The sequence below is a fragment of the Pinus tabuliformis genome, chromosome 4_2, assembly GCF_031772625.1.
Source record: "Pinus tabuliformis cultivar Carrire ecotype Pingquan chromosome 4_2, CPIR1, whole genome shotgun sequence".
Classification (NCBI taxonomy): Eukaryota; Viridiplantae; Streptophyta; class Pinopsida; order Pinales; family Pinaceae; genus Pinus; species Pinus tabuliformis.
In genome coordinates this window covers 275,755,202-275,769,162 of record NC_142304.1, presented here as the reverse complement: position 1 = coordinate 275,769,162, position 13,961 = coordinate 275,755,202, and the positions used below count along the sequence as shown (strand labels likewise).

Sequence of the window (13,961 nt, the reverse complement as noted above, 5' to 3'; positions counted from 1 at the left end):
AAAGTGATTAACTAATTACCAATAAATCTTCAAAACATGGTCAAATCAAAACCTCGAGAACATAAGGTAGAGAATGGCATGCCGAGCGATTTTTAAACATTGGGAAGGTCTAAAGGAAATTTCTCTGATTTGGAGATGAGAGGCTGGTGTTTTTTAGGATTATATATCAAATTTATTTAGTGCCATACTTTGATTTTCCATTTTTGTAGGATAAGTTTGTAGTCATAGGAGATGTTGAGTCCTAGGAAGATGAGTTTTGGTTGGAAATGTGTTAAAATTGGCAACTAGGGCCAAATTCCACTTTGTACAATTCCTTTGGGGAAGATAATTGTAGTATTGAACCCCCCTTTTTGAAAGGACCAAAATCGACATAAATATTATCGAATTTGGTTAAGGAGAAGTATGATTTTGAATTTATATTTCTCTCATGTAAAATTAACAAGGTCGGTCTCACTGCTGATTCGGGGTAGCATCAGATGTGCTCTAGCCATGAAAATTGGTGGAGAGGCTAAAGCACATGAGATCTCCAAGAGCCATAAATGGTTTGGACAGATTGTACCCGGTTTGGGAGATATTAAAATAATTAATATTTTTAAGGGAGTTCCTAAGTCTAAAATTAGGAAAAATAAAATATTAATGGGTATTAATATAAAACTAGGTTAGAAGGTTCCAAAAGTCATGGATCAAGCCAAATCTAATCTTAGCTGTTGATTAGAGATTTAATCTCGGTCGTTGAATGACCAATGAGAAAAGTATAAGAGGAGGCTTGAGGGTCAGTTGGTAAAAACACACCAGAGTGATCAGTCATTCATTTTGCTAGAGTGGGGTTGCTAAGCAAAGTTGAATTAGTGATCAACATCAAGGGGCAATGAGTATAAGGCACAGAGGCAGAGACAATATTGGGAGACCAGCACATAAGCAGAGAGAGCGAGAGCAGCAGTTAGTGCAGGCTACACAGAGCCCAGCAGCAGCAGTGCTCAGAGAGATTGCGTCATCCACGTAGAGGGCAGAGGGAGTGACGTAGAGGCTCCCAAAGGCTACACAGTGCCTCAGAGGGTTGAAGCAGAGGGTCCTGGGTTGACGCAGGGGCCGGAGGGGCCAGCGCTAAGCTTCAGTTGTGCTGGAGAGGGTTTCGTGGGACATGTTTTCTGAATACCTGTTTCCGGATATAGAGGTATTGCTGCTGTGTATTTTTTTATGTCGGGTGTGTTGGTTTAGGCACCCTGTTGTACTCAGATAGACTGCATAATAATATAACCCTCAGAATCGCTGCACCGGTTTTCCTGCATTGGGTTCTTCTGGGGACTTTTGTCCAAAAATAATGGTGTCACTTGTGTGTTTGTTTTCTTTCAGCTGATGATTTGTAGATGTTGTGACTGTATTGTGTTTATTTCGGTATTTAAATGTTTTAAATAACTTGTTCAGAATTTACAGGTAGAAGAAATAAACCAACAGAATACAGATTAATTTTCTAATGGATAGACTTAGAAAATTCAACATGGTATCAGAGCATGGTTATAGATCACAGGAAAGCTGAAGGCATCAACTGAGCAGAGCATTTGCAGCAGATTCAGTTGTCCCGATTGACAAAGCTGATCCTTGTAGAAAGCAACAAAGGAAGGGTTGACATAGAGGGATTGCATCATCAGTTCGAGCCTGAGAGAGGTTAGTGCAGAGGTTGAGGAGGGCAGAAACAGGCTCATGTAGAGCCACGCAGAGGCCAGGAGGGCTGACGCAGTTGGTTGAGGGAGTTGTTTTGCCGATGTCAGGATTGCGGAGAGCCAAGAGGCTCAACTTTAGTTGTTGGGGCGAAGGAAGTTGTGGTCAGTTTGCAGGAGCGAAGCTGGTGGGGGAGGAAGTCTTGACCCTCTAGGGCATCATTGTCTAAAGCAAATGCTAATTACTTTAACCATCAGATATTGAGGTAATGGCTTGGCTTTCATGACTTGGTATGTATGCTGCAGTGGTTTCATAGTGCGGACTCCATTGATCCTATCAATAAACATTGTTAACAAACTATCCTATGAGTATCAACTTGTTCTACAGTTAGATCATCTACAACTATGAATCTGTGCAGCTCTAGGCTTTCGTTAAAGTTGAATGTCAACTGTAAAATATTACCAATACAACCCTCATTTATCAATCCATTCATTTGATTTTTTAGTACCCAAGTATCATAGCCTCATTTGACAGTTCAAATGGAACCAATAAACCTTGGAAACTTATCTCTAGAAGGGTACTATAGGTTAGGACTACAAGAGACTCAAGCAATGTTTTAAAATTCCGACTCCGATTCAGCCGAGGGTCGACTCCGATTCAGCCAAGGGTCGACTCCGACTCCGACTCAGTATCGACTCGGCCGGCTCGATTTCAATGACTCGGTCGTTGTAAAAAATACAATAATTTTAAAGATTTTCATTCATGTTTCCAAACACACAACATTAGAATATAGATAGAAGACAACATATGATCAAAGTATGCTCATCAATATATCCATTATATCAAAATGGCACCCAGTGCACTGTCTAATACGTACATGATGATGGTATAGAGATCAAAACAAAAACACATAACCAAGGAGGCTAGAAATGGCCTCTGCAACAAAAGTAAACTGTGACCAGTACTATTGGCTACTGCTAAAGGAGCCAAGACCATCTGGATCAACCTCTGGATTAGAGTCGAAAGGGGGTCCCATGGCTCCTCCTCATCATCATTTCCAACTGCCACTGTAGAAGTGGTAACACTAGCAGGCTGTGTAGCAACTGCAAGCTGAGATAGACGAGATATGTGCTTCTGTCGTGGCTAAGCAGAGGAAGCGCTTGCAACTGGAGGACTTGCTGGCATTGAGGCTGGTACAAGTGGATCAGGATCTGCATTCAACTAAACACTATGTTCAAGTGATGCTATCATCTCATAATGATAATCAATATCCTCATCAGAATGAAACTCTGCTGGATGACTCTCCACTACCCAATCTGATGTTGGATCAATATCCTCCAACACAGTGGGATCTGAATCAGGTCTTTTGTTCAACAATTGGTTGCGTCTGAGGCGGAGGTTGTATTGGACATAAACTAGATCATTTAACCATTTTTTATCCAAATGGTTTCTCTTATTCGTGTGAATCCTCTCAAAGACAGACCAATTGCGCTCACACCCAGTAGCATTGCAAGTTTGTCTCAAAATACGAATTGCAAACTTCTACAATTCAAGACAATGGCTACCAAAAGCCTCCCACCATTGTGCTACAAAAAACATAGGAGTGTAATGAGTTAGATCAACAAAATTACAAATTATATCCAACTTTCAAATTATAAACGATTTAACAAAATAAGTATTAAGAATTTGAAAATTGAAATTTTTGTTTACCTAGCTCATATGCTTCCCTTGCAATCTTTGCTAGGTTCGTCCCAAAGGTACCTGAGGCATTGCTGAAAGTTGTGGCCTGTCAGTGTATCTCCAGCTGATCACACTCCAATGGGATCATGCAATCAATGCAGTCAATCAATACATCTCTAACCTCCCCCTTTAAAGCTCCTGTCGCCTTAGCTTTATAATGATACCATGGGTTCAAAAAATACCCAGTTGCATGTATAGGGTGATGGAGTTGATTGTTCCATCTTTCATCAATGATTGCCCAAATGGGCCCATACTTTGCCACTTTATCCTTGTATGCCCTCTTTATTTGCTCCTTTGCTTGATCCATAGCCTCATAAATTAAGCCCATAACCAATCTTTCCCCGTCCACCAACGACAACACCTTAACCAGTGGCTCAACAAGCTTCACAATTTCTGCTGCCTTTCTCCAAAATATTTCTTCATTAACTTTCTTTTTCAATTCTTTGCTTCCATGTTTGTTAGATCACTGGCTTTGATTCCATTCTTCACTAGAAAATATGATATATCTTTTGCAAGTTTCTATGTTGTGAAAGCATAAATTGCAATGTCAAAAAATGAGTAGCAAATGTAGTGATGGCAGGCCTAATAATATCCTTGCCCCTTGTGTGTTTCCTCATCAGGCTCAAAATCCATGAATGATTGTAGATAAATTTTGTTATGCTTTTGGCATGATCTACAGTGTTCTTGACCCTATCTAATTTGCCAATATTCTCAAGTATGAGGTCTATGCAATTTGCAGCACATGGGGTCTAAAAGATGTTTTTGTGTTTTTCCTCTAATAGTTTACCAACAAGAACATAGTTAGAGGCATTATCTGTGATGACTTGAACAACATTAGCCACCCCCACCTCCTCAACAACCTCACCCAATAGCTGAAACAACAATTGTCCATCTTTTACTTTATCAGATGCATCAATTGATTTTAGAAACATGGTTCCCTGTGGGCAAAAGATAAGAAAGTTTATGATTGTATGGTTCCTTTGATCAGTCCATCCATCTGACATGATGTTACATTCTATTCTTGCCCATGAGTCCTTGAAATCTTTTAAATACTCATTAATGGAGGCAATTTCTTTCTGCAAACCATGCCCCCTTATCTCATGCATAGTAGGGCCTTTGAAGCCTTTTCCAGCAGCATGTATGGCATCAAACATAGGCTCATAATATGGTGAATGGGAAGCATTGAAGGATATATCAGCATCATACCACCATCTACATATGTAATCACAAGCAGTCTCCCTCAAGTCTTTCTTCCAATGGTCATCTAAAGTGGGCTGCAAAGTTCTATTAGCTTGAGGACCATGTGCATCTGATGGAGAGGAGGATGTGATAGTGAAATAACTTTTGATATTCATATCACCCTTCTTTTTCATTTTACCCTTACCTTTTTCTTGAATAGACTCCAAGGAGGGCAGAACATATCGGAAGGGGTTGGATGCATCAATACAAGGGATAGAGGAAGAACCCTCAAAATCAAAATGGGGGTTGGTAGCCATCATTTTTTGTATACTCCTGTTCCTCCCAATTTCAGCCTCTATTTCTTTTTGTCTAGCCCTTTCTTCTTTAAACTTCTCAAAGTTGGCTAACAATTCCTTTCTAATCTCCCCAATTTCATCTGATTCACATGGAGTAATTTGGCCTCTAATCCCCGCCAAGTGTTGTTTCAGCGTATTAATGCCCCCAGGGCCTTCCTTAATTTTTCTGTGGCAAAATTTGCAATGCATTTGACTATCAACCATTTCAACATATGCCCAAGCAGCATCTTTCACTCTAGGTGCCATTTTTTGACTTGGAAATGAAAGCAAAAAATCTGAAAATGAAAACAAAAAAATATAGCATTGCTTCAATGTTCATTTCTTTCACAAAAAACACTCTTTTCTTTCCATATTTGCACATAAAAATTAATAAGCAAAAACAGATTTTTACAAGTGAAAAAAAAATACCTCTAGGCATAAACTGCCTCCTCAAGGTTGCTCCAACAAACCAAATCCTCAATGCTGTTCCAAATGGCTGCCCAAGAAGCTCTTCACTCTCGCTACAATGCTTGCCCAAGACTCCTCACTTCTGCTCCAAAAACAAACTCCACAACTCCTCACAAACTCTCACTCAAATTTTCACTCAAATGCAATGCAATGTTACCAGACACGGAATCGGCAATAAATCGGCGAGCCAAAAGAGCGAAAGTTTTAATCGGATCGGGAAAAAATCGGGAAAAAATCGGCAAATTCATTAAATAAAAATATACACATATATTGAATTAAAAAAACCATTTTTCATTAATATTGGATAAAGGTATGTCCAAACAATGCATAATATCAATAGATGTCCAAAATATCATGAATAAATAAGTATCTCATATATGTTATGAGTCCACACATGATCCAAAGCACTGAGTCTTGAGTCCTTAGAAGCATATGCTTCTAAAAGTTTACAAAAAAGTAAAAAACTGCATACTAATCAGAAAAAAATCAGCAACTAAGAGTCTAAGACTCTTAAGAGTGAGAACTAGAAGCAATTCCTCCCGCTCCTTCGCTTGCTTGACTCTCAAAGTTCTCCAAGTCATGAACGCTGAAAAGAGGAGGCTCATCTAATTGAACCCATTCTGCTGCATTTGTAGCTTGCAAATCTAACTCTTCAAGGTCAATTGGTGAATGATCAATACCTGTCATTATCATGAGACATTGAAAATTGAAATGTGAATTAAAATTTCACTTTGAAGTTTGAACTTTAAACTTTTAAAGTACGAACTAGATTATGAAACCTTCAAATTCAAGCTCTCGAATCTCACCTTGTATTTGTTTGTTGTGAAGTCGTAGATTGTAATGGACAAATACAAGGTCATTCAAGCGCTTTTGTGTCAATCGGTTGCGCTTCTTAGAATGTATTTTCTCAAACATGCTCCAGTTGCGTTCACAACCTGAAGCACTGCATGCTTGGTTTAAGATTCGAATGGCAAATCTCTTCAAATCTGGCGTATCACTACCAAAGTTTTGCCACCAAAGACCTAGCAAGTGGTAAGGGTTTGTGAGTAGAAGACTAGAAGTACCAAATTAGTAAATAGTAAAAACTTAAAAAGAAAATAAAATTTAATAAAACATTTAACATACAAAATAAAGTTTAAACAAATTTAATGAATTGATGAAGCCTTCAAGCTGGGTACCTGGCAACATCTTTGACCTTTGTCTTATAGCACTGGTATAGGCAAACAATTTAGATGGTGTCCTATAATCTTGTAGTTGGGAAAAGACACGACTTTGTTGTTCTGGATCAGGGAAGCACCTTTCCAAGCATGTCATAAGTCCTCTGCCAACCTCCCCATCCTCATTAAATTTGCTCTTATCATAAAAATATTGTGGGTTTAAGAAGTACCCAGCAGCATGTAAGGGGGAATGCAATTGCCTATCCCAACGTGCATCTATAATGTCCCAAAGAGGCATATACTTTGTCTCATCATCCCCATATCTTCTTTTGATGGCCTCCTTTGCGAGATCCATCGCCTCATAAATGTAACCCATAGCGGGTTTGTCACCATCAACCATCCTGAAAGTTCAAGCATTCAAATTTAAAGAAATATGAAACATTGTAAATAAAAAGAAGCTTGAATTGAAATTTAAAAAATGAAAAAGTTAAAAGACTAAAAGTACCTGAGAACTCTAACAAGGGACTCCGTCACAGCAATAATCTCTTCAACATCTTTCCAGAAGCCATCATTAAACACAAGTGCAGCAATTTCGATGCCTTCAGGGGTCTTGGAATGTTTAGATCCCATCCACTCAGGTCCCAAGAACATCCTCTTCAGATTTATCTTTTGCTCAGCCACAGATTGCAAAGATATGAAATTTGTTGCAAATCTAGTCACTGCAGGTCGAACAATTTCTTTACCTTCAGTGTATATTCTCATAGCGTTTAGGACAATAGTGTGGTTGTATAGGTATTTGGTTATGGATTTTGCCTTCTCCACAACCTCATGTATCCAATGAAGCTTACCAATGTCCTCAAGCATTAAATCTATGCAATGGGCAGCACAAGAGGTCCAAAAAATAGTGGGGTGCCTCATCTCAAAAAGTCTACCAGCAGCCATATAATTCGCTGCATTATCGGTGACAATTTGTACAACATTTTCTTCTCCCACTTCTTGAACGACTTCCTCCATCATTTCACAGATAAGTTGGGCAGTGTTAACCTTATCTGAAGCATCCACTGACTTGAGAAACATTGTGCCTGCGGGACAAGATACAAGGAAATTTATTAAAGTTCTATTCCTCTGATCTGTCCATCCATCACTCATGATGGTGCACCCTGTTTCTACCCATGATGAATGAAACTCAGCTAGCACAAGCATGACATCTTCAACACTCTCTAACAACATATCTGTCCTAAGGCTCTCTGATGTAGGGGCTTTGAACCCTGGACCTGCAACAGCAATTGCATCAATCATAGCTTGCCAATAAGGACTTCTGGCACAGTGGAAAGGTATGTCAGAATAGTACCAAAAGTTAGCAATGGCCTTCCTTGCCTGACTATGGATATTTTTTTTCCAACCAGTGCCATCCAAGGTAGGTTGGGAACCGGGTTTTGTGCGGGGAGCAAAAAAGGCGTTTATGTTTCCACCTCCAGTGTTCAAGGAAGGAGTTGAAGGACTGGCATGGCTTTGAGTTTGACTTGGCCTTGGAGGCATGTGTGGAAAACTTGGGAACGACATTGAGGATTCAGCAGATTGAGGTGACATGGGGCTAGTGGCAGAAAAAGTATCAACTCCAACATTTCCTATTTCAGCAGTTTGCTTTGCTCTCTTGGCATTATGCTGCTCTAACATTTCAAGGGCCAAGGCTGCTTGGTGTTTGACATTGTCGTCAACCTTGTCGCAAATACCTATATCATGGCCAGTTATTTGTGCAAGGTGGAACTTGAACCTATAAATGCCTCCACTACATTTTGTTTTGCAAAATTTACAAAGGAGCCTGGGGTCTCCGGGAATCCTGTCACAATAAGCCCAAGCAAAGTCCTTCTCTCTCGGCATTGTTGTTGCTTTGAACTTGTGTTTAATTTGTGGCTTCTGTTAAGATTTGGAGTCCGGCTTCTATTTAATTTGTGGCTCCTGTGAAAGACAAGAAAAAATCAAATTTAAAAATCATCCAAAAATTTAAAATATGCTAGAAAATTAGAAATTTAAAAAAGTAAATGAAGACAGATGGACAAAACACTCATATCTGTAACTCTGACTGGGTAGTATGGGTAGAGCATTGGTCATCTGTATATGGATCAAATTCTCATACATTTCACTCCTCTGGTGTGAACCAAGATAGTCATGAAAGAAGCCTTGTAGGCTTGTACAGTATTCAGGTTTTGCTGATAGAAATATGGTCTCTGTTGAAAGTTTGAAACTTGAATCAGCAGTGTATGGAATCATGGATTTGGTGTTAGGGAGTGTATTTCAATGACAGAGCATTCCTCACAGTGAAAGCATCCTATTGCAGATTCCAGAGTGGACAGTCATCAAACTTTGGACTCTGGAGATATGAGATAGCTCATAGCTCGGAATTACCTGTGATCATTGTTGCAGACTTAATTAAATTACATTCACCTGTAGCTGCTTCAAGCTCAGACTTGGTGCTACTTGGAACAGTCACCTAGGAACAGAATTGTGGCTCAGATTTGTTGGAGGGCTCAGTCCTTGAGGCACAATTTTAAGCTTGGAGTCTATACCAAAGCGGTCCCGAATCTCTGATACAGTTTTACTCCATACCAAGGCAGCGCAAGGAATATTATTGGTACATTGCTTTATGATATTGAGTATCAAAGAACTAATCGTGGTAATCTTAGGAGGATATTGAGTACCAAAAAACTAATCGTGGTAATCTTAAGAGGATTTTTTGTTTGGATTGGACAAGAGATGCAAACCAAAGGAAATCATCTGCTTGTTTTATTTTCTGACTTGGATCAGGATGTTTTCATGATAAGCAAGCAACTATTAATTTGTTGTCCAGTGAAACAGAGTCTGAAGCTACCATAACAGTACTACCAATTCATTGAGGAGAGGAAGATTCAGCGTAGAGAAGTTGGTTTTTTATGCAATACAGGGGATGATCGTGAGGATATATTTATTATAAAGGAAGCTCGGATCATAACACAGACTCCAGAGACAAAGGAAAATTTGGATCTGTCTCTGAGAATTTCGCATCACAGTTACAGTGAGAAGTTTGATGATTTTGTATGGGTAACAGAAGTTTATAAATTTGGATCCTCTGCAATTTCGGTAAGTGATTACAGTGAACAGAACTCGGGCATCCCTGAAGACTTCGGTGATCATTACAGTCATGAATCTTTACCAAAGGTCTTTCTAAAGAACATTTTAAAAGTTTAGAGTGTGCACAGGAATGAAAGAAGCAAGATGATCGTTGAAGTTTTGAGGAGTTAGATCAAAGGAAGTCTACGATACACGTATATCAAATCAAAATGCGATGCAAGCTACGGTAGCTACCGGTACCCAAGCCTCGGACAGTCGAATAGATCAATGCTTCTTATTATTAATGCATACCTCACACTTAATCGCCAAACTGTGACCTGAGTTTCACTGACAGGGACTGTGCTTCGAATGCGGCTTCGTCGTTCGAATGCGCTTCGACAGGCTTCGTCGTTCGGCAGGGAATGTGCTTCGAAGGCTGCGGGAATGCTATAAACTCAAAAGCGGCAATGTTATCAGCGTTAAAACAATTAAACAATTTACGGGAATGTTATAACCGAAAACGCGGCAAACCGGAACCCGCGAAAACCCTATTGAATTTGGCGGGACTCGTTAAACTCGTTAAAATCGGCGGAAATCGCATAAATCGCGAGTCAAACTCACGTTGACCACGAGTTAAACTCGGTCAACGCGAGTTGACTCGCCCAGATTCGAAACGGGACTTTTCGCCGCCGATCCGACTTTCACTCGCGATTAATCGCCGGAATCGGCGATTCCTGTTACATTGATGCAATGAGATGGCTGTGAGGAAACGAGAGGGGTTGGGTGGGTTTTATAGGGTTTAGGAGAGGGGAATGGACCCCAAATAACCTATAGGAAAAATAGAAATGGGTTTTGGGTCCCCAAAAAGCAAGTTAAAAAAAATTCGCTGTTTTTAGCATTTTTGGGCCATTGTCACCGAGCCGGCCGAGTAGGCTCGGTCTCGGCCGAGCCAGCCAAGTTGTCTAACTCGGCCGGCTCGGTAATAACCCGGCCGGCCGAACTGGTTCGATGGCCGAGTCGACTCGATGAGGGCTTGACTCGGACCAACTCGGCTGATTCTTAAAACAGTGCTTTCTGGAAGGGGTATTTGTATCTCTGCAGCTTGTCATGAAGAAGCAAATTTGAAGACCATGACCTTATTTCTAAAGATCTGATGTTCAACTTCAGGAGGCATATGTGAAGTGAATTAGAATCTGGATTGCCTGAACATAACTACAAACCTGTGATAATTGTAAAAATCAAAAGGTGGATGATCTGCTAAAAATATTGAGCCTAAATCCTCAGTAATACATACAGAAAGTCACATGCCTAAAGCAAAGCCGACTATACATGCTTGAGACCTCTATCTGAGTCAACATAAAAGGGTTATTTTGAAGCGTCTGAAATCTACAAAACAGTGAATTTTGTCATTCAAACCTACAGAGGTATGGTTCATTCTCCTTAAAGTTTTGTAGCCATCTATCATACAGTGTTTGTTTGGAATTTGGATCACACTAAAGTGAAAGCTCTATATATAAACCTCCAGCAAATAAGTTTTGTTGTAAGTTGTATTGAAGCAGCAGTAAACAGGTCTCCAAACACATATTTTGGCATTTATAATCTTCAAGTCTTATCGGATCCTGTTTATTATAGAAATAGAAGAAGTTGAATATTTGGTTCTGTCAAAATTGAGATGTCCATTTAAGAATCTTGCTCTGTAGCATTTCTCCTTGTAAGATGAAATATTACCAGAGATAGAGGGACAGAGTAGTAGCATATATTCTCAGGGCATCAATTGATCTACAGAGATACTGTATCAAGTTATAACGGGGCATCTGCATATCAAGGAAGTCATCTACAGGCAGAGGCAATAGCTTTCTTTTGCAGTAGTATATAAGATATCCAATCTAACAAACATTTTGTCAGGTACCAATCATAAAAGGAGCTTGACTTACTTAGGTGCAAGTGATTCTATACTGCTATTGAAATCTGACAGAGCATGTGAGAGAGTTCACTTTTGTATTGCTGAGGTTTGGTTTGATATTATATCATCTCAAAGATGAGGAGCAGATTGATGAAACCCTGGATGTCCAATTGAATCAAGAATTCATAAGGAGCTATATCGATGACTTTGGCAAAGGAACAATGACAGGAAAAGTAGCAGGTTGCAGATAGCTCGATGATTATGATTTTGGCAAGTCACTTTCCCTATATTTAGAGGGAGTTATGGACTAGCCATGTTGATTGGATTGTAAGGATGCAACTATTGACGATATCTGATTAATGACCCTCTCGTTTATCAACGTAAGAGGGAGTTGACTTTTGAAGTCAAGATGGAAGACCTAGCATTGATGCACTATTCCCTGCACTTAAAGGTCTGATGGAAAAGCTGATGGTCTGCATATGTATATCTTGTAGGATCCCTGGTGTTCTTGATCAACACCTTATCAGTCATATGTCTCGCTATGAAAACTCTGAGTTAATTTATGGATGAGCCTCTCATATTGGACAACCACTTATTGAGATATCTCTATGATTCTATTATCTATAATTTGAAGTACATTGCTGGAATTTAAGGTTCCATTTTCTGATGCTGGTTCGATTGACAGTATGATGGAAGGAAAGAGAACATCTAGTGCATTATCTCTTGATTTGATTGCTCTGGAAGCACTATTGAGGCTGGATATATATAACAGTAAGCTTGGCTAACTATGAAGCCATTTTGAGTTAGCTCTTCAGTGAGCCATTTGTGCACACCTTTGTTGTATATTGCAGAAGAAGATTCTGAGAATCCTGTATTTCACATACCACTTTGTATGGTACAGCAAAGGACATACCTGTTTTATGACATGTTTAAGTGGACAGATCTCATGAGCACTCTGCACCCTGAAAAGACAAGTTTAGGCTATGGTCTCCCTGAGTAAGAGGGAGTATGATCAGTCAAATATTTTTATTTCATCGAGATATGCAAAAATCTGAGGATTACTGAGTGCTGCCAAGATATCTGCTATATACACATCCTTATGCGGCTGAATGGAGGTAAGAGGCTCCCATTGGTCTAGTCTTGACTTTCAGAACACAGCTTGGCACTTTTCCTTGTATGAATGGATCCTTGGTCAAGATTGAACATTGAGCTCTGGGAGCTCATGGGGGCTTGGGGTACTTATTGAGCTATAAGCAACCATAGGGTGAGTGGTTCACCTTCCCCTATTGGTGCGTTGTGTACAGGGTGAGTAGTTCACATTGCCCTGTAATACACCATGGTGGTTGATATGTGTGTAAGGTGAGTGGTTCACCTTCCCCTACGATTGCGCACACATGTATGTAGGGTGAGTGGTTCACCATCCCCTACTGTTGATGACATATGCATAGGATTAGTGGTTCACCTTCTCCTATGGCATATGAGCAGGATGAGTGGTTCACCTTCACCTTCTTTTGCGAATACCCAAGTAAGAAATGCATATAGGCATCTGTTGACATGTCAGTGGGACGTGGTTCATCCTTTCCCCACATATACGATGCTCATTCCCCACGATTGGTGGTTGACATGTCAGGGGGACGTGGTTCATCCTTTCCTCACGTGTAGGATCCTTGCTACGATTGATTGTTGTGACTTGTGTTTGTAGGATGTGGTTTATCCTTTCCCTACATGTGATTGTAACTTGTGTTTGTAGGACGTGGTTCATCCTTTCCCTACTCTCGATGATTTGCATACGTAGGATGTGGTTCATCCTTTCCCTACGTGTGGTTGTGATGTGTGACTGTAGGATGTGGTTCATCCTTTCCCTACGTGTGGTTGTGATGTATGACTGTAGGATGTGGTCCATCCTTTCCCTACGTGTGGTTGTGATGTGTGCCTACGTGTGGTTGTGAGCAGGATGTGATACATTCTTTCCCTACTATTGATTCAGTATCATCCTACCCATGTAGTCTGGGACACATGGGAAGTACCTCTCATCTGGCCAATGAGTTGGGAAAAGTGGTCTGGGACCATACCACTATCGATGGACGCATAGTGCACTGCCGTACTCCCTATGTCTAGGATGAATGATGTTTCTTCAACTTGATCACTTGGGATCAAGTTCGATTGGAGTTTACCCTTTGGTTATGTGGACTGACTTTTGTCAGTGGAGAGTGGCTAGGTCTTGTGACTCACTCTTGATCAATTCTTCTTTATTATTCATATCAGTGTTTAGCAGAGAAGAGCAGAGATGATTCATGACGACAGGATGGAATGATGATTGATGATGGATGGATTAACAGTTGGAATTCTCCCTAGTTGAGAGGGAGCGTTAAAATTGGCAACTAGGGCCAAATTCCATTTTGTACAACTTCTTTGGGGAAGATAATTGCAACA

General features: G+C 40.1%; 2 protein-coding genes across 2 annotated transcripts in view; one reads left to right on the top strand and one right to left on the bottom strand.

Annotated features, from left to right (window-relative positions):
- LOC149169055 (uncharacterized) overlaps nucleotides 1–13,961 on the top strand; it is a 541,452-nt gene that overhangs the window by 397,945 nt on the left and 129,546 nt on the right. The window lies entirely within an intron of this gene.
- Nucleotides 6,147–6,948, bottom strand: LOC149169058 (uncharacterized). Its single transcript, XM_089428058.1, has 2 exons — nucleotides 6,560–6,948; nucleotides 6,147–6,403 (listed from the first exon to the last, which is right to left on the bottom strand). Exons 1-2 carry the CDS (start codon nucleotides 6,936–6,938, stop codon nucleotides 6,147–6,149), a joined length of 636 nt encoding a protein of 211 aa, XP_089284184.1. The 5' UTR covers nucleotides 6,939–6,948.

Bases quoted from the DNA above. Each gene is read 5' to 3' on its own strand.
- LOC149169058 (XM_089428058.1), bottom strand. From the start codon at position 6,938: ATGGTTGATGGTGACAAACCCGCTATGGGTTACATTTATGAGGCGATG. The intron at 6,404-6,559 runs GTACCCAGCTTG...ACCACTTGCTAG, and splicing joins AAGGTCAAAGATGTTGCCAG to GTCTTTGGTGGCAAAACTTT.